The following is a 26060-nucleotide window of genomic DNA, read 5'->3' on the forward strand; positions in this document are numbered from 1 at the left end:
CCCAAAGCAATCTACACATTCATTGCAATGTCTATCAAAAGAACACCAGCATTCTTCACAGAGCTAGAATAAACAATCCTAAAATTTCTATGGATCCAGAAAAGACTCCGAATAGCCAAAGCAATCTTGAAAACGTAAACCAAAGCAGGAAGCATCACAATCCTGGACTTCAAGCTGTATTACAAAGCTGTAATCATCAAGATAGTATGGTACTGGCACAAGAACAGACACTCAGATCAATGGAACAGAATAGACAACCCAGAAATGGACCCACAAACATATGGCCAACTAATCTTTGACAAGTTAACTTAAAAAGAATATTCAATGGAATAAAGACAGTCTCTTCAGCAAATGGTGCTGGGAAAAGTGGACAGCGACAGGCAGAAAAATGAACCTGGACCACTTTCTTACACCATACACAAAAATAAACTCAAAATGGATGAAAGACCTCAGTGTAAGAAAGGAAACCACCAAAATACTCGAGGAGAAAGCAGGCAAAAACTTCTTTGACCTTGGCCACAGCAACTTCTTACTCGACATGTCTCTGGAGGCAAGGAAAACAAGCAAAAACGAACTACTTGGGACCTCATCAAAATAAAATGTTTCTGCACAGCGAAGGAAACAGCAGCAAAACTAAAAGGCAAACCACAGAATGGGAGAAGGTATTTTCAAATGACGTATCAGATACAGGGTTAGTATCCAAAATCTGTAAAGACCTTAACAAACTCACCACCCAAAACCAAATAATCCAGTGAAGAAATGGGCAAAAGACATGAATAGACACTTCTCCAAAGAAGCCATCTAGATGGCCAACTGACAAATGAAAAAATGCTCAACATCACTCATCATCAGGGAAATACAAATCAAAACCACAATGAGATACCACCTCACACCTGTCAGAATGGCTAACATTAACAACTCAGGCAACAACAGACGTTGGCAAGGATGCAGAGAAACAGGATCTCTTTTGCACTGCTGGTGGGAATGCAAACTGGTGCAGCCACTCTGGAAAACCATATGGAGGTTCCTCAAAAAACTGAAAATAGAACTACCCTACGACCCAGCAACTGCACTACTAGGTATTTATCCAAGGGAACAGGTATGCTGTCTCAAAGGGGCACACGCACCCAATGTTTATACCAACACTATCAACAATAGCCAAAGTATGGAAAGAACCCAAATGTACACTGATGGATGAATGCATAAAGAAGATGTGGTGTATGCACGTACACACACACAATGGAGTATTACTTGGCAATCAAAAACAATGAAATCTTGCTGTTTGTAACTACGTGGATGGAACTTGGGGGTATTATGCTAAGCAAGATTAGTCAGAGAAAGACAAATATCATATGATTTCACTCATATGAGGACTTTAAGAGACAAAAGAGATGGACATAAGGGAAAGGAAACAAAAATAATATAAAAACAGGGAAGGAGACAAAAATGTAAGAGACACTGAAATATTGAGAACAAAGAGAGGGCCACTGGAGGGGTTGTGGGAGGGGAGATGGGCTAAATGGGCAAGGAGCATTAAGGAATCTACTCCTGAAATCATTGTTGCACTATATGCTAATTTTGATGCAAAATAAAATAACATAACATAACATAACATAAAACGGTAATGTACTGAATGGGAGAAGATATTTGCATAGATAACTTTCATTCTGAATCTCAGGTCAGTATCTTTCAACCTCAAAATATCCTGGAAAAAGAGAAACTATTTCAATTGCTTTTAAAAAGCTACTTATGGAGAGACTCTAGTGAAGATGGCTTAGGAGGACACTGGGCTCACTGCGCGTCCTGCTGATCACTTAGATTCCACATACGCCTGCCTAAAGAACCCAGGAAACCACCAGAAGACTAGCAGAACGGAGTTTCCGGAGCCAAGCGCAGACGAGAGGCCCACGGAACAGGGAAGGAAGGGCGGAGAGGCAGTGCGCGCTGCACGGACTGGCGGGAGGGAGCCGGGGCACAGGGGCAGCCCGCCGGTAAAGCAGAGCCCCCAAGTCTGGCTTGCAAAAGCGGAGAAGCCAGCCGGAGTGTGTTCTGACAGCAAGCGGGACTTAGCATCTGGGAGGGGATAAGTTAACAGCTCTCTTCCGAAAGCAGGAAGGCTGGGGGACAAAGGGAGGGAGAGTTGCTGAGCCCCAGGATGACAGAGCTCAGTTTGGCCGGGAACAAAGGCGCTCCCCAGCGCCATCTCCCTTGCCCATCCCCGAGCCAAAATCCCAAAGGGAACCAGTTCCTACCAGTGAACGTGCTTGCACCACTCAAACACCCAACACTATGCTTCTGCATATCCATCCCTCTGGCGGGTCTGACTCCCGCCCACTGCCACAGGGCCCCTCCGGAATTGGATCACGGAAGAAGAATCAAGCTAAGCCTGCCCCTCCTGCCCCCCATGCACCTTGCCTACCCACCCCAGCTAATACGGCAGATCCCCAGCACCACAAGCCTGGCAGTGTGCAAGCAGCCCAGATGGGCCATCCCACCCCACAGTGAATCCCGCCCCTAAGAGAGAGGAAGAGAAGGGACACACCAGTCTGACTGTGGCCCCAGCGGTGGGCTGGGGGCAGACATCAGGGCTGACTGCGGCCCCGCCCACCAACTCCAGTTATACACCACAGCACAGGGGAAGTGCCCTGCAGGTCCGCACCACTCCAAGGACTATCCAAAATGACCAAACGGAAGAATTCCCCTCAAAAGAATCTCCAGGAAATAATAACAGCTAACGAACTGATCAAAAAGGATTTAAATAATATAACAGAAAGTGAATTTAGAATAATAGTCATAAAATTAATCCCAGGGCTTGAAAACAGTAGAGGACAGCAGACAATCTATTGCTACAGAGATCAAGGGACTAAGGAATAGTCAGGAGGAGCTGAAAAACTCTATAAACGAGATGCGAAATAAAATGGAAATGACCACGGCTCGGATTGAAGAGGCAGAGGAGAGAATAGGTGAACTAGAAGATAAAATAATGGAAAGAGGAAGCTGAGAAAAAGAGAGATAAAAAAATCCAGGAGTACGAAGGGAAAATTAGAGAACTAAGTGATGCACTAAAAAGAAATAATATACACATAATTGGTATCCCAGAGGAAGAAGAGAGAGGGAAAGGTGCTGAAGGGGTACTTGAAGAAATAATAGCTGAGAACTTCCCTGAACTGGGAAAGAAAAAGGCATTGAAATCCACGAGGCACAGAGAACTCCCTTCAGACGTAACTTGAATTGATCTTCTGCACAACATATCATAATGGAACTGGCAAAATACAAGGATAAAGAGAAAATTCTGAAAGCAGCAAGGGATAAGCGTGCTGTAACATATAAAGGGAGACCTATAAGACTCGTGACTGATCTCTCTTTTGAGACTTGGCAGGCCAGAGAGGAATGGCAGGAAATCTTCCATGTGTTGAACAGAAAAAATATGCAGCCGAGAATCCTTTATCCAGCAAGTCTGTCATTTAGAATAGAGGTAGAGATAACGGTCTTCCCAAACAAACAAAAACTGAAGGAATTTGTCACCACTAAACCAGCCCTAAAAGAGATCCGAAGGGGGATCCTGTGAGACAAAGTACCAGAGACATCGCTACAAGCATGAAACCTAAGGACATCACAATGACTCTAAACCCATATCTTTCTATAATAACACTGAATGTAAATGGACTAAATGCGCCAACCAAAAGACACAGGGTATCAGAATAGATAAAAAAACAAGACCCATCTATTTGCTGTCTACAAGAGACTCATTTTAGACCTGAGGACACCTTCAGACTGAGAGTGAGGGGATGGAGAATTATTTATCATGCTATTGGAAGCCAAAAGAAAGCTGGAGTAGCCATACTTATATCAGACAAACTAGACTTTAAATTAAAGGCTGTAACAAGAGATGAAGAAGGACATTATATAATAGTTACAGGGTCTATCCATCAGGAAGAGCTAACAATTATAAATGTCTATGCGCCGAATACCGGAGCCCCCAAATATATAAAACAATTACTCATAAACAGAAGCAACCTTATTGAGAAGAATGTGGTAATTGCAGGGGACTTTAACACTCCACTTACAGAAATGGATAGATCATCTAGACACACGGTCAATAAAGAAACAAGGCACTGAATGATACATTGGATCAGATGGACTTGACAGATATATTTAGAACTCTGCATCCCAAAGCAACAGAATATACTTTCTTCTCGAGTGCACATGGAACATTCTCCAAGATAGATCATACACTGGGTCACAAAACAGCTCTTCATAAGTATACAAGAATTGAAATTATACCATGCATACTTTCAGACCACAATGCTATGAAGCTTGAAATCAACCACAGGAAAAAGACTGGAAAACCTCCAAAAGCATGGAAGTTAAACAACACCCAACTAAAGAATGAGTGGGTCAACCAGGCAATTAGAGAAGAAATTAAAAAATATATGGAAACAAACGAAAATGAAAATACAACAATCCAAACGCTTTGGGATGCAGCGAAGGCAGTCCTGAGAGGAAAATACATTGCCATCCAGGCCTATCTCAAGAAACAAGAAAAATCCCAAATACAAACTCTAACAGCATACCTAAAGGAAATAGAAACAGAACAGCAAAGGCAGCCTAAACCCAGCAGAAGAAGAGAAATAATAAAGATCAGAGCAGAAATAAACAATATAGAATCTAAAAAAACTGTAGAGCAGATCAACGAAACCAAGAGTTGCTTTTTTGAAAAAATAAACAAAATTGACAAAACTCTAGCCAGGCTGCTCAAAAAGAAAAGGGAGATGACCCAAATAGATAAAATCATGAATGAAAATGGAATGATTACAACCAATCTCTCAGAGATACAAACAATTATCAGGGAATACTATGAAAAATTATATGCCAACAAATTGGACAACCTGGAAGAAATGGACAAATTCCTAAACACTCACACGCTTCCAAAACTCAATCAGGAGGAAATAGAAAGCTTGAACAGACCCATAACCAGCGAAGAAATTGAATCATTCATAAAAAATCTCCCAACCAATAAGAGTCCAGGACCAGATGGCTTCCCAGGGGAGTTCTACCAGACGTCTAAAGCAGAGATAATACCTTCTCAAGCTATTCCAAAAAACAGAAAGGGAAGGAAAACTTCCAGACTCATTCTATGAAGCCAGTATTACTTTGATTCCTAAACCAGACAGAGACCCAGTAAAAAAAGAGAAATACAGGCCAATATCCCTGATGAATATGGATGCAAAAATTCTCAATAAGATACTAGCAAATCGAATTCAACAGCATATAAAAAGAATTATTCACCATGATCAAGTGGGATTCATTCCTGGGATGCAGGGCTAGTTCAACATTCACAAATCAATCAACGTGATACATCACATTAATAAAAGAAAAGAGAAGAACCATACGATCCTGTCAATCGATGCAGAAAAGGCATTTGACAAAGTACAGCACCCTTTCTTAATAAAAACCCTCGAGAAAGTCGGGAAAGAAGGAACATACTTAAACATCATAAAAACCATTTATGAAAAGCCTACAGCTAACATCATCCTCAATGGGGAAAATCTGAGAGCTTTCTCCCTGAGATCAGGAACACGACAGGGATGCCCACTCTCACCGCTGTTGTTCAACATAGTGTTGGAAGTGCTAGCATCAGCAATCAGACAACAAAAGGAAATCAAAGGCATCCAAATTGGCAAAGATGAAGTTAAGCTTTCACTTTTTGCAGATGACATGATATTATACATGGAAAATCCGATAGACTCCACCAGAAGTCTGCTAGAACTGATACATGAATTCAGCAGAGTTGCAGGATACAAAATCCATGTACAGAAATCAGTTGCATTCTTATACACTAACAATGAAGCAACAGAAAGACAAATAAAGAAACTGATCCCATTCACAATTGCACCAAGAAGCATAAAATACCTAGGGATAAGTCTAACCAAAGATGTAAAAGAACTGTATGCTGAAAACTATACAAAGCTTATGAAGGTAATTGAAGAAGATATAAAGAAATGGAAAGACATTCCCTGCTCATGGATTGGAAGAATAAATATTGTCAAAATGTCAATACTACCCAAAGCTATCTACACATTCAATGCAATCCCAATCAAAATTGCACCAGCATTGTTCTCGAAACTAGAACAAGCAATCCTAAAATTCATATGGAACCACAAAAGGCCCCGAATAGCCAAAGTAATTTTGAAGAAGAAGACCAAAGCGGGAGGCATCACAATCCCAGACTTCAGCCTCTACTATAAAGCTGTCATCATCAAGACAGCATGGTATTGGCACAAAAACAGACACATAGATCAATGGAATAGAATAGAAACCCCAGAACTAGATCCACAAACGTATGGCAACTAATCTTTGACAAAGCAGGAAAGAACATCCAATGGAAAAAAGACAGTCCCTTTAACAAATGGTGCTGGGAGAACTGGACAGCAACATGCAGAAGGTTGAAACTAGACCACTTTCTCACACCATTCACAAAAATAAACTCAAAATGGATAAAAGACCTGAATGTGAGACAGGAAACCATCAAAAACCCTAGAGGAGAAAGCAGGAAAAGACCTCTCTGACCTCAGCCGTAGCAATCTCTTACTCGACACATCCCCAAAGGCAAGGGAATTAAAAGCAAAAATGAATTACTGGGACCTTATGAAGATAAAAAGCTTCTGCACAGCAAAGGAAACAACCAACAAAACTAAAAGGCAACTAACGGCATGGGAAAAGATATTTGCAAATGACGTATCAGACAAAGGGTTAGTTTCCAAAATCTATAAAGAGCTCACCAAACTCCACACACGAAAAACAAATAACCCAGTGAAGAAATGGGCAGAAAACATGAATAGACACTTCTCTAAAGAAGACATCCAGATGGCCAACAGCCCCATGAAAAGATGCTCAACGTCATTCCTTACCAGGGAAATACAAATCAAAACCACACTCAGATATCACCTCACACCAGTCAGAGTGGCCAAAATGAACCAATCAGGAGACTATAGATGTTGGAGAGGATGTGGAGAAACGGGAACCCTCTTGCACTGTTGGTGGGAATGCAAACTGGTGCAGCCACTCTGGAAAACAGTGTGGAGGTTCCTCAAAAAATTAAAAATAGACCTACCCTATGACCCAGCAGTAGCACTGCTAGGAATTTACCCAAGGGATACAGGAGTACTGATGCATAGGGGCACTTGTACCCCAAGGTTTATAGCAGCACTCTCAAAAATAGCCAAATTATGGAAGGAGCCTAAATGTCCATCAACTGATGAATGGATAAAGAAATTGAGGTTTATATACACAATGGAGTACTACGTGGCAATGAGAAGGAATGAAATATGGCCCTTTGTAGCAACGTGGATGGAACTGGAGAGTGTGATGCTAAGTGAAATAAGCCATACAGAGAAAGACAGATACCGTATGGTTTCATTCTTATGTGGATCCTGAGAAACTTAACAGAAACTTCACAGAAACCCATGGGGGAGGGGAAGGAAAAAAAAAAGAGGTTAGAGTGGAAGAGAGCCAAAGCATAAGAGACTCTTAAAAACTGAGAACAAAGTGAGGGTTGATGGGGGGTGGGAGGGAGGGGAGGGTGGGTGATGGGTATTGAGGAGGGCACCTTTTGGGATGAGCACTGGGTGTTGTATGGAAACCAATTTGACAATAAATTTCATATATTGAAAAATAAAAAAAAATAACAAAATAAAAAGCTTTATACTTCCACCTACAGCCATCCTCATGTTGCCAAAAAGGTATTCAGTGGAGGCAAAGCGACTTGTACTATACATTTATTTCTCATCTATTAAGCTATCAATGCATTATACAAAATTTAAGAAATATTTCAATAGTTCCATCTTTGTGGTTAAAACCTCTATATTTTGGGCTCTTTATCAATATGTTTATTTAATACAGTTTGCAGCCCTCAGTAAAAACTCATGATAAAGTCAAGTTATAAAGCAAAGTTTAGGAAAGTAGGAGTCTTGGTATTAACTATATAGAACAATGGTTGGGTTATTAAAAATTTCAACAAAAACACAATGTTCTAATCATGCTTAATCCGATTACTAAATCATCTCACATTTTTCTTTCTCTCAAGTTCCTGAGGCAACATTCCCATGAAATACGTAGTTTTAGCTTTTGGAGGCAGAATATTAAGAATCAAAACCAGGGGGGCGCCTAGGTGGCGCAGTCGGTTAAGCGTCCGACTTCAGCCAGGTCACGATCTCTAGGTCCGTGAGTTCGAGCCCCGCGTCAGGCTCTGGGCTGATGGCTCAGAGCCTGGAGCCTGTTTCCGATTCTGTGTCTCCCTCTCTCTCTGCCCCTCCCCCGTTCATGCTCTGTCTGTCTCTGTCCCAAAAATAAATAAACGTTGAAAAAAAAAAAAAGAATCAAAACCAGGGGTGCCTTGGTGGCTCAGTCGGTTAAGTGTCCAACTTCAGCTCAGGTAATAAACTCATGGTTTGTGGTTTCAAACCCCCCGTCGGGCTCTGTGCTGAGGGCTCGGAGCCTGGAGCCTGCCTGGGATTCTGTGTCTCATTCTCTCTGCCCCTCCCCCACTTGTGCTCTGTCTCTGTCTCACAAAATGAAATAAATGTAAAAAAAAAAAATTAAAAAAAAAATCACAACCACACTCTGTAAAGCCAAAATAAGATCAATACATATATGTTCCAAAGCTACTATGTTATTATCGTTGGCAAAATAATCTCCATTTTAAAAACTGAAGTATCTACTCCATTTCTGGAATAGATATTTAAAAAAAAGTTGATGCTCATTGCTGGTGAAGTTGTATTGAAATGGGTACTCTAACACACTGTTAGTGGGGGAGTATACTGAAACAATCTTTTCAGAAAGCATTTGATACCCACCATCAGCTTTTAAAATAATTTGCCCTTTGTGTCATGAATTCCATTTCTGGAAACTTATGCTTTAAAAAATACTTAAGAATATTCTCTAAGTTGAATCAAATTTACTTTATAAAAATTTCTTGAATCTATTTTCACTACCAACCTAATCCAAGCTATCAAATTCTCTCACCTAAACCACTGTAACCATCTCCTAACTGATTTCTCCGCATCTATTCTGCTCCCTATTCAATTAGTTCACCCTGCAATCAGATATTACTCCCAGTTTAAAACCCTTCAACTGCATCCTATTGCTCTTAAAGATCAAAGTCCATAACGTGGCTTGTGAGGGTCTGCTTGGCTTGGCTCCTGACTGCTTTCAGTGTTCTTGCCATACTAGCTTTCTTTTCTTTTAGTTCCTCAAATATGCTATAATCCCTCCTGCCACAAGGCATTTGCACGATATCACTCATTCTGTCTGAAATAATCTCCCTCTGTACAACACCAACCCACTCCCCAATCTCTTCTAATTAGTTAACTGCCAACTCAAGCAGCACTTCTTCATGAGGCCTTCCCTAAACCCACTCAGGATCCTTGGCTGTATTCTTTCATACTGGAGTATTCCTCTCTTCCAGAGCATCCATTTTAGTTATAAACTACATATACAGAAGTGATTTAATATTTGCTTTCCTGTTAGAATTTAAATTCCATGTGAGTAGCAACTTTGTGTTTGGTGCTCACTGTTGTAACTCAATACCAAATATAGTGCCTGACATACAGTAGGTACTCAACACGTATCTATTGAATAAAAGAATGAAAAACTTAGCTATTAAGGATGTTTATTCTCATGCAGTTTTTAAAAGGAAAAAAGTTGGAAGCAGCCTAAATGACCAATAATGGAGAACTGTGTAAACAAATTATAGTGAATGTATAAAACAAATTGTAGCCATTGAGAAATATATGTAGTGACACAGAAAAATGTGAAGTGAAAAAAGCAGAGCACAAAACTTATTTTTCATGTTAAAAAAGTGACGTGTGTATGAGTTTACACATGCATACAAATGGGTCTGAAAGCAATTCCCCCAAAGTGTTAAAATAAGTAGCTGTGAGTAGATGGAATCACTGATGATTTTTTATATTCTTTTTGCTTGCTTGTATTTTCTGTAGTTCATATAGAATAAGAAAAAAATTAGTTCATTTTGTGGGAGGAAAGTTACCCAATTTCAAGTAAATGTACACACACAGCAAGGAATGGGGGGAAACTGGCAACATACAAGAAACCCAGGACAACACATTATATTATTCAGGGTAGTTTTATATTATGGTTATTGCCCCCCAAACTCAGCAAAGTATTTTTCTAGCTCTTTCTCAGTGATTTCTCAGTCTGTTTACTGAGTAAAGAGCAACAGAAATAAAACTGTTCATATTGTACTAAAAACAGGACTACCTTCCTGGCTGCTTTAAAGATAAAAGGTGGTGCTTAGAATTCTCTCTCTCTCTCCCTCCACTTCCGTCTCTCCCTCTCCCACTCACTCTCCGTCAAATAAATAAACTTTAAATATATATATATATATATATATATATATATATACATATATATATATATGTTGGCAAAAATATGAAATGCTGAAAATACAGTTCTTAATGTTTTATTTTATACACACATATACTCACATATGTTCTCATAACCAGTAAGGTATTTTTAAATGGGAATAAGGCTATAATTTTAAAAGTCACTTTTTCAATTGAACTATTACTAAATATAATTTAATGCATTATAACTCAAATTGAGGCATTTCAACCACTTTCCCATTTCACAGGTTTTATCTTATTTTTCTTGATGGAATAATGACAAAAAGGCCCTGCTTCTGCATATCTTTAGAAACACTCTCTCCTGTCAAAACCATCTACAACAGATCCCAAAATTTTTCAATTACGACACAGAGAAGTTATGGCTAAGAGCAAGAAAATTATTCTAGTTGGCTTAATAGTGCATAAAATGTCACCATTTTATTTAACAAAATGGGTTCTGAAGTTGTGTAATCATGCATTATGAGCCCATTCAGCTATAAGTACATGACTTAAGTTATACATTAGATACACTATAAAGTTTGAAAAACGTCTTTTTTATAAGTGGAGGCTAAATCAAAAAGGAATTTCAGAGGCTGAGGCACAGTTTTATAGACTTTTAAACCAACTCATTCCGGCTGTACAAGAGTAAAATAAAATAACATGGGGAGGTCTCAATACAGATCCTGAAAGATCATATATCACATTTCAAAATCACCACAATCATCATACTGTGAACAGACATAATTCATACATTGGATACAAAATGGTAATCCTAAAAGACAAAAGGGTTATCTAAAGCCACAAGCTTGAGACTGAATTCAAAATCACCTTCATATCAACTTACCTTTTCATTTCAGACTAAGAAACACAAATAGTATACATACCCTTTTAAGATCACATTCTTAAAGAAAGGGTAGAAAATATAGGAAATGGTTAATGAGGATAACAAGAAATTGGCTTATTTGAAAACATACTGTGTAAGGAGTAATCACAGTATAGGAAAACAAACAAACAATGATTTAAGGAAAGGAAGTTCTTTTGCAGGGGTAAAAATTCCTGAAGTAGCCAGTGGTTGAAATCATAATTTTTATTTAAGCCTCACTTACACATAAACAGAACACATAAATTTCTTTCACTTTTCTGTTTACCATTTTCAAAATAAATAGAAATTAAAAGTTATTTTAAAAACATAACTGTGGGGGTGCCTGGGTGGCACAGTCGGTTGAGCGTCCGACTTCAGCCAGGTCACGATCTCGCGGTCCGGGAGTTCGAGCCCCGCGTCGGGCTCTGGGCTGATGGCTCGGAGCCTGGAGCCTGTTTCCGATTCTGTGTCTCCCTCTCTCTCTGCCCCTCCCCCATTCATGCTCTCTCTCTGTCCCAAAAATAAATTTAAAAAAGTTGAAAAAAAAATTAAAAAAAAAAAACATAACTGTGGGACACCTGGGTGGCTAAAGTGACCGACTTCAGCTCAGATCATGATCTCATAGTTCTTGGGTTGGAGCCCCGCGTTGGGCTGTGTGCTGACTGCTCAGAGTCTGGAGCCTGCTTCTGATTCTGTGTCTCCATCTCTTTCTGCCCCTTCCCTGCTTGTGCTCTATCTCTTTCTGTCTCTCAAAAAAAATAAATGGTCAAAATAAAAACATAACTGTGATGACTTATGATAACAAAAGCTCTCTAAATTTGAATGCTTTAGAAATATCAAAAAGGCCTACAAAAGTAGGAGTGAGAGTGAAGGGAAGATGGCGGCGTAGGAGGACGCTGGGCTCACCGCGCGTCCTGCTGATCACTTAGATTCCACCTACACCTGCCTAAATAACCCAGAAAACCGCCAGAGGATTAGCAGAACGGAGTCACCTGACCCAAGTGCAGACGAGAGGCCCACGGAAGAGGGTAGGAAGGGCGGCGAGGCGGTGCGCGCTCCACGGACTGGCGGGAGGGAGCCGGGGCGGAGGGGCGGCTCGCCGGCCAAGCAGAGCCCCCGAGTCCGGCTTGCAAAAGCGGAGGGGCCTGACGGACTGTGTTCCGACAGCAAGCGCGACTTAGCGTCTGGGAGGTCATAAGTTAACAGCTCTGCTCGGAAAGCGGGAAGGCTGGAGGACAAAGGGAGGGAGAGCTGTGGAGACCCCGGACGACAGAGCTCAGTTTGGTGGGGAACAAAGGCGCTCGCCAGCGCCATCTCCCCCGCCCATCCCCCAGCCAAAATCCCAAAGGGAAAGGGTTCCTGCCGGGGAAATTGCTCGCTCCGTGCAAACACCCAACTCTGTGCTTCTGCGGAGCCAAACCTCCGGCAGCGGATCTGACTCCCTCCGGCTGCCACAGGGCCCCTCCTGAAGTGGATCACCTAAGGAGAAGCGAGCTAAGCCTGCCCCCCCTGCCGCCGTGCACCTTGCCTACCCACCCCAGCGAATACGCCAGATCCCCAGCATCACAAGCCTGGCAGTGTGCAAGTAGCCCAGATGGGCCACGCCACCCCACAGTGAATCCCGCCCCTAGGAGAGGGGAAGAGAAGGCACACACCAGTCTGACTGTAGCCCCAGCGGTGGGCTGGGGGCAGACATCAGGACTGACTGCGGCCCCGCCCACCAAATCCAGTTATACACCACAGCACAGGGGAAGTGCCCTGCAGGTCCTCACCACACCAGGGACTATCCAAAATGACCAAGCGGAAGAATTCCCCTCAGAAGAATCTCCAGGAAATAACAACAGCTAATGAGCTGATCAAAAAGGATTTAAATAATATAACAGAAAGTGAATTTAGAATAATAGTCATAAAATTAATCGCTGGGCTGGAAAACAGTATACAGGACAGCAGAGAATCTCTTGCTACAGAGATCAAGGGACTAAGGAACAGTCACGAGGAGCTGAAAAACGCTTTAAAGGAAATGCAAAACAACATGCAAACTACCACAGCTCGGATGGAAGAGGCAGAGGAGAGAATAGGTGAACTAGAAGATAAAGTTATGGAAAAAGAGGAAGCTGAGAAAAAGAGAGATAAAAAAATCCAGGAGTATGAGGGGAAAAATAGAGAACTAAGTGACACACTAAAAAGAAATACTATACGCATAATTGGTATCCCAGAGGAGGAAGAGAGAGGGAAAGGTGCTGAAGGGGTACTTGAAGAAATAATAGCTGAGAACTTCCCTGAACTGGGGAAGGAAAAAGGCATTGAAATCCAAGAGGCACAGAGAACTCCCTTCAGACGTAACTTGAATCGATCTTCTGCACGACATATCATAGTGAAACTGGCAAAATACAAGGATAAAGAGAAAATTCTGAAAGCAGCAAGGGGTAAACGTGCCCTCACATATAAAGGGAGACCTATAAGACTCGTGACTGATCTCTCTTTTGAAACTTGGCAGGCCAGAAAGAATTGGCACGAGATTTTCAGGGTGCTAGACAGAAAAAATATGCAGCCGAGAATCCTTTATCCAGCAAGTCTGTCATTTAGAATAGAAGGAGAGATAAAGGTCTTCCCAAACAAACAAAAACTGAAGGAATTTGTCACCACTAAACCAGCCCTACAAGAGATCCTAAGGGGGACCCTGTGAGACAAAGTACCAGAGACATCACTACAAGCATAAAACATGCAGACATCACAATGACTCTAATCCCGTATCTTTCTATAATAACACTGAATGTAAATGGATTAAATGCGCCAACCAAAAGACATAGGGTATCAGATAGGATAAAAAAACAAGACCCATCTATTTGCTGTCTACAAGAGACTCATTTTAGACCTGAGGACACCTTTAGATTGACAGTGAGGGGATGGAGAACTATTTATCATGCCACTGGGAGTAAAAAGAAAGCTGGAATAACCATACTTATATCAGACAAACTAGACTTTAAATTAAAGGCTGTAACAAGAGATGAAAAAGGGCATTATATAATAGTTACAGGGTCTATCCATCAGGAAGAGCTAACAATTATAAATGTCTATGCGCCGAATGCCGGAGCCCCCAAATATATAAAACAATTACTCATAAACAGAAGCAACCTTATTGAGAAGAATGGGGTAATTGCAGGGGACTTTAACACCCCACTTACAGACATGGATAGATCATCTAGACACACGGTCAATAAAGAAACAAGGGCCCTGAATGAGACATTGGAGCAGATGGACTTGACAGATATATTTAGAACTCTGCATCCCAAAGCAACAGAATATACTTTCTTCTCGAGTGCACATGGAACATTCTCCAAGATAGATCATATACTGGGTCGCAAAACAGCCCTTCATAAGTTTACAAGAATTGAAATTATACCATGCATACTTTCAGACCACAATGCTGTGAAGCTTGAAATCAACCACAGGAAAAAGGCTGGAAAACCTCCAAAAGCATGGAGGTTAAAGAACACCCTACTAAAGAATGAGTGGGTCAACCAGGCAATTAGAGAAGAAATCAAAAAATATATGGAAACAAACGGAAATGAAAATACAACAATCCAAACGCTTTGGGACGCAGCGAAGGCAGTCCTGAGAGGAAAATACATTGCAATCCAGGCCTATCTCAAGAAACAAGAAAAAGCCCAAATACAAAATCTAACAGCACACCTAAAGGAAATCGAAGCAGAACAGCAAAGGCAGCCTAAACCCAGCAGAAGAAGAGAAATAATAAAGATCAGAGCAGAAATAAACAATATAGAATCTAAAAAAAACTGTAGAGCAAATCAACGAAACCAAGAGTTGGTTTTTTGAAAAAAAAAAAAATTGACAAACCGCTAGCCAGGCTTCTCAAAAAGAAAAGGGAGATGACCCAAATAGATAAAATCATGAATGAAAATGGAATGATTACAACCAATCCCTCAGAGATACAAACAATTATCAGGGAATACTATGAAAAATTATATGCCAACAAATTGGACAACCTGGAAGAAATGGACAAATTCCTGAACACCCACACTCTTCCAAAACTCAATCAGGAGGAAATAGAAAGCTTGAACAGACCCATAACCAGCGAAGAAATTGAATCGGTTATCAAAAATCTCCCAACAAATAAGAGTCCAGGACCAGATGGCTTCCCAGGGGAGTTCTACCAGACGTTTAAAGCAGAGATAATACCTACCCTTCTCAAGCTATTCCAAGAAATAGAAAGGGAAGGAAAACTTCCAGACTCATTCTATGAAGCCAGTATTACTTTGATTCCTAAACCAGACAGAGACCCAGTAAAAAAAGAGAACTACAGGCCAATATCCCTGATGAATATGGATGCAAAAATTCTCAATAAGATACTAGCAAATCGAATTCAACAGCATATAAAAAGAATTATTCACCATGATCAAGTGGGATTCATTCCTGGGATGCAGGGCTGGTTCAACATTCGCAAATCAATCAACGTGATACATTACATTAACAAAAAAAAGGAGAAGAACCATATGATCCTGTCAATGGATGCAGAAAAGGCCTTTGACAAAATCCAGCACCCTTTCTTAATAAAAACCCTTGAGAAAGTCGGGATAGAAGGAACATACTTAAAGATCATAAAAGCCATTTATGAAAAGCCCACAGCTAACATCATCCTCAACGGGGAAAAACTGAGAGCTTTTTCCCTGAGATCAGGAACACGACAGGGATGTCCACTCTCACCACTGTTGTTTAACATAGTGCTGGAAGTTCTAGCATCAGCAATCAGACAACAAAAGGAAATCAAAGGCATCAAAATTGGCAAAGATGAAGTCAAGCTTTCGCTTTTTGCAGATGACATGATATTATACATGGAAAATCCGATAGACTCCACCAAAAGTCTGCTAGAACTGATACATGAATTCAGCAAAGTTGCAGGATACAAAATCAATGTACAGAAATCAGTTGCATTCTTATACACTAACAATGAAGCAACAGAAAGACAAATAAAGAAAATGATCCCATTCACAATTGCACCAAGAAGCATAAAATACCTAGGAATAAATCTAACCAAAGATGTAAAGGATCTGCATGCTGAAAACTATAGAAAACTTATGAAGGTAATTGAAGAAGATTTAAAGAAATGGAAAGACATTCCCTGCTCATGGATTGGAAGAATAAATATTGTCAAAATGTCAATACTACCCAAAGCTATCTACACATTGAATGCAATCCCAATCAAAATTGCACCAGCATTCTTCTCGAAACTAGAACAAGCAATCCTAAAATTCATATGGAACCACAAAAGGCCCCGAATAGCCAAAGTAATTTTGAAGAAGAAGACCAAAGCAGGAGGCATCACAATCCCAGACTTCAGCCTCTACTACAAAGGTGTCATCATCAAGACAGCATGGTATTGGCACAAAAACAGACACACAGACCAATGGAATAGAATAGAAACCCCAGAACTAGACCCACAAACGTATGGCCAACTCATCTTTGACAAAGCAGGAAAGAACATCCAATGGAAAAAAGACAGCCTCTTTAACAAATGGTGCTGGGAGAACTGGACAGCAACATGCAGAAGGTTGAAACTAGACCACTTTCTCACACCATTTACAAAAATAAACTCAAAATGGATAAAGGACCTAAATGTGAGACAGGAAACCATCAAAACCTTAGAGGAGAAAGCAGGAAAAGACCTCTCTGACCTCAGCCGTAGCAATCTCTTACTCGACACATCCCCAAAGGCAAGGGAATTAAAAGCAAAAGTGAACTACTGGGACCTTATGAAGATAAAAAGCTTCTGCACAGCAAAGGAAACAACCAACAAAACTAAAAGGCAACCAACGGAATGGGAAAGATATTTGCAAATGACATATCGGACAAAGGGCTAGTATCTAAAATCTATAAAGAGCTCACCAAACTCCACACCCGAAAAACAAATAACCCAGTGAAGAAATGGGCAGAAAACATGAATAGACACTTCTCTAAAGAAGACATCCAGATGGCCAACAGGCACATGAAAAGATGTTCAGTGTCGCTCCTTATCAGGGAAATACAAATCAAAACCACACTCAGGTATCACCTCACGCCAGTCAGAGTGGCCAAAATGAACAAATCAGGAGACTATAGATGCTGGAGAGGATGTGGAGAAACGGGAACCCTCTTGCACTGTTGGTGGGAATGCAAATTGGTGCAGCCGCTCTGGAAAGCAGTGTGGAGGTTCCTCAGAAAATTAAAAATAGACCTACCCTATGACCCAGCAATAGCACTGCTAGGAATTTATCCAAGGGATACAGGAGTACTGATGCATAGGGGCACTTGTACCCCAATGTTCATAACAGCACTGTCAACAATAGCCAAATTATGGAAAGAGCCTAAATGTCCATCAACTGATGAATGGATAAAGTAATTGTGGTTTATATACACAATGGAATACTACGTGGCAATGAGAAAAAATGAAATATGGCCTTTTGTAGCAACGTGGATGGAACTGGAGAGTGTGATGCTAAGTGAAATAAGCCATACAGAGAAAGACAGATACCATATGGTTTCACTCTTATGTGGATCCTGAGAAACTTAACAGGAACCCATGGGGGAGGGGAAGGAAAAAAAAAAAAAAAGAGATTAAAGTGGGAGAGAGCCAAAGCATAAGAGACTGTTAAAAACTGAGAACCAACTGAGGGTTGATGGGGGGTGGGAGGGAGGGGAGGGTGGGTGATGGGTATTGAGGAGGGCACCTTTTGGGATGAGCACTGGGTGTTGTATGGAAACCAATTTGTCAATAAATTTCATATATATAAAAAAAATAAAAAATAAATAAAATAAAATAAAATGAAAAAAAAAAAAACAAAAGTAGGAGTGAATCTACTTTCCTCTTTGCTAAATAACAATATATACAATGCTGCCTTCTTGCTAAAGCTAAATATGAATAGCCTCAAATTTAAAATATGGAACTGACATTTTAAGCCCCATTAAAACTAGTACTATGTTATAGTATGAGGAATAAAAGTTTTTACAGAGGTCTCAACTATGTACTGGAATTAGCTTGCCATACTAAAGGAAATCAATTGGATTCAGAAAAAAAAACACAAAAGTAATGTAAGAAGGAATGTAAATGGGCTAAGATCTCTGTATGATAACAAAATGAGTTTGGAAGAAAATACTTAAGAACATCATAGAGCTGTTAAAGAGGAGATGAAAGTAACTGAAAATAAGGTGGGCCAACATAAAAAAAATAGGTGCTACAAAAAGAGATGATACCAGAAACAACACTCAATAAATATTTATTCAATTAATAAATTATCTATTCTTAAACACATGAGGATACATTGTCATTAATATTCAGAAGGCATAGCTATTACTTGATTTATTAAATCATTTTAATAATCTAAGTGACAGATCTTTAAATATTTAAATTTTTTAATATTTATTTATTTTTGAGAGACAGAGAGAGACAGTGTGAGCAGGGGAGGGGCAGAGAGAGAGGGAGACAGAATCAGAAGCAGGCTCCAGGCTCTGAGCTGTCAGCACAGAGCCCGATGCGGGGCTTGAACCCACGAACCGTGAGATCATGACCTGAGCCGAAGTTGGACGCTTAACCAACTGAGCCACCCAGGTGCCCCAGATCTTTAAATATTTTTAAATATTTACTTATTTGATATTAATACAGAGCTTCATAAGCCTTATGAGGCTAGGCAGACAAAAAGAAATAATGAAAGGAATATCTACTTGTGCACAGGGAGCTGAAACAGCACATTCACAGCATGGTGAGCCAAAAACAGATGCATAAATAAAATTAGGTGCATATGACTCAACAGTGTATTGAATCATATTATGTTTATATGGATCAGTGCTAAATTCAATAGTGTGACCTGAGGGAGAGATGTAGTCACTCACAGCCATAAGCGCTGTAAATGAATACATATAGCTAATAACTATGTGAGCAGGGCACAAAAAGGAAAATAAATTAAAACACATCTGAAGCAACTCACTGGGTAGAATTTTAAGATATTAAAGAAAACTGCATATTAATAAGCTACATGTATGCTTTGCTTCTCAGGTCAGTAACTTCATATCTTTTACTAGAAAAGGTTATCAAGCACTGATTCAAGAACGATTTTTTCCACCAAGAGTCCATTGCTTCCAAGGGTGTGTAGCCTAATGGACTTTTATAAGAAAATAAAAGAGTAAGAAAAAAGAAAAGGAGCTTTTGATAAAGGTAACAGAGTCACCTTTTCTTTAACTGATATGGGATTTATCTAAGAATTCTAGTTTTAAAGACATTGCTAAATTCAGGGGTTCCTGGCTGGCTCAGTCAGTAGAGCATGTGACTCTTGATCTTGGGGTTGTGAGTTCGAGCTCCACGTTGGGTGTAGAGATTACTTCAAGAAAAAAATCATATTCCTGAATTCTAATAGCAAGAAATGTTCTAATCCTAGATCAAGGGACTAGTTTATTTTTTTTTTTTTGGATTTTTTAAATTTATTTAACATTTATTTATTTTTGAGAGAGAGACAGAGCATGAGTGGGGGATGGGCAGAGATCGAGGGAGACACAGAATCTGAAACAGTCTTCAGGCTCTGAGCTGTCAGCACAGAGCCGGATGCAGGGCTTGAACCCACAAACCACGAGATCATGACCTGAGCCACCCAGGTGCCCCTGCACACACCTCATTCTAGAAACATCCTTCCCACTGTGTTGTATAACTTATTTAAAATTATGCCCATTTTTTTTCTAAGAGAACAATCAGCAAAGAAGCAGGTCAGAGCTCTAACACTGATCAAACAAAAACAATACATGATAAATAGCACTGGTTCTTTCTCCATATAAACCACAGAATCTAATATGTATCACAGCTTGGTATAATTTTTTTCAGTGTTCATCAAAGAAAATGTAGCATCCAATTCACACCACATCTTAGATACTCTATATTCCTCTGGAACTTTTCAAGGGACTAGTTTATAAAGAAACTACTTAGGGGCAAAGTTTGTGGTGAGGAAGAATAAAATATATACTACAAATTTTGGATGCAATTTGTTTTGTATAAATGTGTGCTACAGACTGAACGCTTTTTCCCTAAAGAACCAATTAAGCAGCAAATAATGTGGAAATGCCCACAATTTCATGGATAAGCAAACTGTCCAGAGAAGAGAACTGTCTCTTCAATCCATGCTAAAGGTAAGTAACTGCAATTAAAGGAATAAATTCAATCACTAGTTCAATACTGTTAGAAATAACAGTGGCTTGATAAAAGCTAGGTCAAAATGTAAGGGTTAAATTGCAGTGTAGGGCTAACCTGTAGCCTTGGGAAATAACAGCTTTGTTTTGACACTGTAGGTTAAGAGATAACAGCCTTGTCCTATCAATCAAGGGAACAAAAGTTCAAGGGAAATCAACTGGATTGGTGTTTGACTGGATTGGGGCAAGGACATGTTGAGAACTTTGAAAAAGTGGGCCAGAGGCAGGGTCAAGGAGGTCAACTGGTTGCAGCTTAATGGCAGAAGGTCTGAACTGTTTCCACCCCCATCTGGGAACTATTTCTTTGTTCTGTTCCCAGGTGATGATAAGATGATGTGGTCTGTACCCCGGCTGTTCGAGGCCACACTCTGGTCAAGAATGTCGGTCCTGATCGGTCGGCCTTGCCTCTCATTGCAATAAACTTTGTTGTGACTGTCACTGGTGCCCGTAGCATTCTGTTTCAGGAGTCATGTGGACGCAACAAAAAGACAAGCAAGTTGAGCAGATGTCTAGTGGAAAAATTGAGAGGGTAACTGAAGAACTTCTCCAATATTCCTGCCTCTCATTGCAATAAACTTTGTTGTGACTGTCACTGGTGCCTGTAGCATTCTGTTTCAGGAATCATGTGGATGCAACAAAAAGACAAGCAAGTTGAGCAGATGTCTAATAGAAAAATTGAGAGGGTAACTGAAGAATTTCTCCAATATTACTGGGAATATAAGTATACAATAAGTTTATAGATGGGAGATGAAAGATCTATTATTAGGAAAAGCTCTATTATTATTAATTTCTCTGTACCTTAAGGTTTGTTTTCTATACTCTATTAGTCTGATACTAGAGTGAAAAGGTCCTAAAATGGCTTATGGTACATATGAGATATATTTATACCCAACAGTCAACTTAATAATGTATAATAAAAAAATAACAAGCTGACTGATATTCACATTGGCCAGTCAGTTAATTCCCTATCCCAAGGGAAGTCAATTGGAAAAATGAGATGAAGATCATAAGGCTACTTGATGATGTATAAAATCAGAGCTAGAAAACAGCCTCTCCATGTCATCCAAGTATTCTTGTCCATTGGTCTAAGTGTCCATTCAGTTGAACAAGCCTGGAGATTTGTTATTCCATTATCTCCTCAGGACTCCAATTTTTTAATACTCCAAGCTGTTGTTCCACTCCTGATTATATCAAGTTTTATACCAAAGCTCTCTGATTGCTCTAGTACATGTTAATCTCTCTTGTAATACTACTAGCTTCTGACTATATCCAATGAGGATCTGCTTTAAACATAAAAAAAGAGTATGTCAAGCAAAGTCTGGAAAGTAGTCCTTATTTTAAGTTCTTCATTACTCATGTTATTATCAGCACAGAATTAACTAATTAGTAAACTAACTCATTCTTCAAAAGAAGCACATTAAAAAAAAGTTTAAATGCAGGAGTATAGCACCGAAATTCTTCAAAAATCTGAAGATTCTATTATAAAACAAATAATTTGTTAATTTATCTATTTTTTAATATGAAATTTATTGTCAAATTGGTTTCCATACAACACCCAGTGCTCATCCCAACAGGTACCCTTCTCAATGCCCATCACCCACTTTGCCCTCCCTCCAAACCCCATCAACCCTCTAATTTATCCATTTTAAAAACAAGAGCATCCAAATAGTGAAACCACTACTGTTTTTCCATAATCCCCTTTACTACAGAGATTGGATAAACAGATCATTTAAATACCTCCTGAGCAGCATTATTATTTTTGTTAGTAGTGTTAAGAACATCCAAGTGGTACAGCCCCCTGTGGAAAACAGTATGGAGGTTCCTCAAAAAGTTAAAAATAGAACTACCTTAAGATCCAGCAATCACACAACTGGGTATTTACACAAAGAATACAAGAATCTAATTCAAAGGGATACATGCACCCCTATGTTCATAGCAGCATTATTTACAATAGCCAAGATATGGAAGCAACCCAAGTGTCCACTGATTGATGAATACACACACACACACACACACACACACACACACACACACACACTGGAATATTATTCAGCCATCAAAAAGAAGGAAGTCTTGCCATTTGTAACAACATGGATGGAACCTGAGAGTATAATGCTTAGCAAAATGAGTCAATCAGAGAACGACAAATACCCATATGATTTCATTCATATGTAGAATTTAAGAACCAAAACAAACAAGCAAAGGGGAAAACAACAGAGAGACAAAAGAGGAAACAGACTCTTAATTACAGAGAACAATCTGATGGTTACCAGATGGAAGGGGGTGGGGAATGGGTTAAATAGGTGATGGGGAGGGATTAAGGAGTACACTTGTTTGTTGTGATGAGCACTGAGTGATATATGGAAATGTTGAATTACTATATTATATACCTGAAAATAATATAACACTGTATATTAACTAACTGGAATTAAAATAAGAACTTTAAAAAAAATATGAAAAAAAGAATATGGATAATTAAATGAATGGATCAGGTAGATGGAAGATTTATCAGGAAGCTAGGGGACATTCTAGGATCTTTCTAAACTAAGTGTACAGAAGGGGAAATGTTAACCACAACACACACACACACACACACACACACACACACACACAAATTGCTTCTAAGTGCTAAATCTAATTTACCTATTTATTTATAAGGCTGGATTATATAACAAATAACATCAACCAATGCTATTTTAAGTGAATAAATAAAATATTTAGGTTGATAACTTTTTTCTTTTTTTAGTCAATCATGATATTTTTTGTTTGTTTTAAGCCCAAGAAAGTCTCAGCCATATAACCATGGTCAATTCATAAGGTTTTGCATTAGAAAACCTGTGGTAATAAGAGTCAATCAAAATACCCTGGAAGATAATAATCTTGAATGTGTGTGTGTGTGTGTGCGCGCGCGCGTGGGCGCATTCTGCGCAAATACAGTATGTATAAGAATTTGTAGTTACTGTTATTCACTCTTACCCCTTCTTTTGGGTCTGTGTGGAGTCCTCCTCCTGCATGACCATGCCAACATGTCCTCTTTTCTATCAGTGGCCATGCCTGGAGAGCCTAGTTGAAGATGATACCAAGTCATCCATTAGCTATTACAGAATTTCAGATCTTTAAAACTCTGACTTAGCCTAATCTAATGAATGTATCACATACAAATTCATAGGCATAGCTTTTAACCTAGCATAACAAAGCAAAACACCTTCACGATTAGCTTACAATACACTTACACAAAGATACTGAAATATAACTAATATTCATTCAGAATTACTTTCTCTAAAGAGCTTTTGAAATTAATGTTTAAGAACTTTGACTTATATTACACTTCTATTTGATTTATACCAGCTTTCTTATTGTCATTTGCTACCATAGTACTATGTAATCTGTTACTCTATCATTGGCAAAGAATATCCTAGGGTTAACTAATTATATCCCACTTGTTTTCCACATGTATACATTTTTGCTTTATAATATAGTTCATTTTATATAACTGATTCTTTTCCTTATTCTTTCTCATATATACACGTGTGTATATATATACACATATATATATATATTTAAAAAAAATTTTTAATGTTTATTCATTTTTTGATAGAGACAGAACATGAGTGGGGGAGGGGTAGAGAGAGAGGGAGACACGGAATCTGAAGCAGGCTCAAGGCTTTGAACTGACAGCACAGAGCCTGACATGGGGCTTGTACTCACGGACTGTGAGACCATGACCTGAGCTGAAGTTGGACACTTAACCAACTGAGCCACCCAGGTGCCCCTATATATGTATTTTTAATGTTTACTGTCTATCTTATGCTATAGTAATATGCATGCATGTTGTGTCTTTCCTATTACATGGTAAGTTTCTTGAAATTAAGCCAGTCTCTTTTATCCTTATATCTCCCATGGCTTATACCACAGTGTCTTGTATGTGGGCAGGGTAGATTTCAATGCTTAATGGATTAGCTTATAAAACAGAGCTATCTATAAATCTCTCAACTAGCCTTGAAAATATGCAACATCTTGCCTACTACAAATTTCTAAAATAGGTCTTAAGACTGATTCTTAGGTTAGAGAAATATATAAGTTAAATTATTTGAGAAATATAAAGTTACTAAGACAGTAAAGATTAGGCTCAAAATTTAAGCTTGCCAATATTTAAAGTTTTCCTCAGTTAAAACATACTTAATGAAATAAATACATATAATAATGCTTCTTCAGTAGCCATAATAATCAATAATTAATGAATTAATGAAGGACACAGTACTTTATAAACACAAATGTGTATCAGTGCTAAATCATAATAGTATGAGCTTTGGGTCAAGCTATGAAAATGGAATCACAAAAACCAAAAGTGTCTTCCCATTTGCACCAGTTGAGAACAAAAAATAATTGCCATAAATGGGTTACTGATTCTTGGATCAACAATCTTAAAGCATTTTTAAAGGGAAAACATCAAAATACAAATTTTAGTGTGATAATGTCTCTGTGACATTTTTTTCCATCTAAAAGACTGAGTAACAAATTATATCAAGCACTCTGATGAATACCACAGAAGATAATAAGGTCTTCGACAAAGCAAAAGATTGAAATGTTATTCACTTTTACAGCCTCTGCATAAATTAGAACAATGCCTTGTACTTTAAAGGCAAATAACTGTTAGAAATAATAAACGTAGTACTCAGGGTTTAGCCTGTCTTCTAATTTTCCAACCTTTCCCATCTTGGAGAATTGCCTGTATAATTTCAGACCACTGAGAAATTTTGAAGTTGTCTTTCACTTATATTAACAATGAAAAATAACTTTTATCAACAAGTAAACTAAGCATCAGGCTCTAATAAGCAAAGAGTCCCTGAACATCTTCTAAGGTAAAGGGCTTTCACGCATTTGAAAATCTTATAGCATTCCATACATCAGATACAAATTACCAGGATAATTTTAAGGTCAACAAGCTGATATTACATTTATAAAAAGCATTCTGAAAATGTTACTGTAGCTGGCACTGATCTCAAGAGATTCTGACAGATCTTTCCAGGAATGAAAAAATAATCAAGATATCTATCCCTATTTCTATGAGCAAAAACATAATTTCTTATTCATCTTTCTATTTAGAAAAAAATGAAAAGAGGAATTGAGAAATACAAAATATATAGTATAAATTTGAAAATGCTCAAAGAAATGCACACTTTTCTGAGTTATATATAGAAGTATCTGCTTAATCTTACCCTGGTAACATGTAGTATCTGTCTTAAGTTGCCTTTTCCCAGTCTCTGCCATGTAGTATGTCTTAATGACTCTGGGATCTACAGAAGAGAAAAAAAGGAAGAACTTTGAGAGTAAATAATTAATATTAAGAGATTTCCTCTATTCTCCTGTATACAGCTGTTACATCCATCTGGTCTAAAATGTCATTGAAATTTACTATTTTCTTATTGATTTTCTGACTGGATGATCTATCCATTGATGTAAGTCGGGTGTTAATGCTCCCTACTATTATTATATTACCATCAATTTCTTCCTTTATGTCTTAGACCAGTTGCTTTATATATTTAGGTGCTCCCATGTTGGTTGCATAG

The 26060-nt window shown here is 38.9% G+C and overlaps 1 protein-coding gene across 1 annotated transcript in view; it reads right to left on the minus strand.

Moving 5' to 3' along the window:
• ABCB7 (ATP binding cassette subfamily B member 7) overlaps positions 1–26060 on the minus strand; it is a 185779-nt gene that overhangs the window by 79444 nt on the left and 80275 nt on the right. The window contains exons 2-3 of the mRNA XM_030305226.1: positions 25710–25787; positions 23467–23553 (exon numbers count right to left, since the gene is read on the minus strand). Coding sequence (XP_030161086.1) covers positions 23467–23553; positions 25710–25787 — 165 coding nt within the window. The remainder of the gene's footprint in view (positions 1–23466; positions 23554–25709; positions 25788–26060) is intronic.

This window comes from Lynx canadensis, chromosome X, assembly GCF_007474595.2.
Source record: "Lynx canadensis isolate LIC74 chromosome X, mLynCan4.pri.v2, whole genome shotgun sequence".
Classification (NCBI taxonomy): Eukaryota; Metazoa; Chordata; class Mammalia; order Carnivora; family Felidae; genus Lynx; species Lynx canadensis.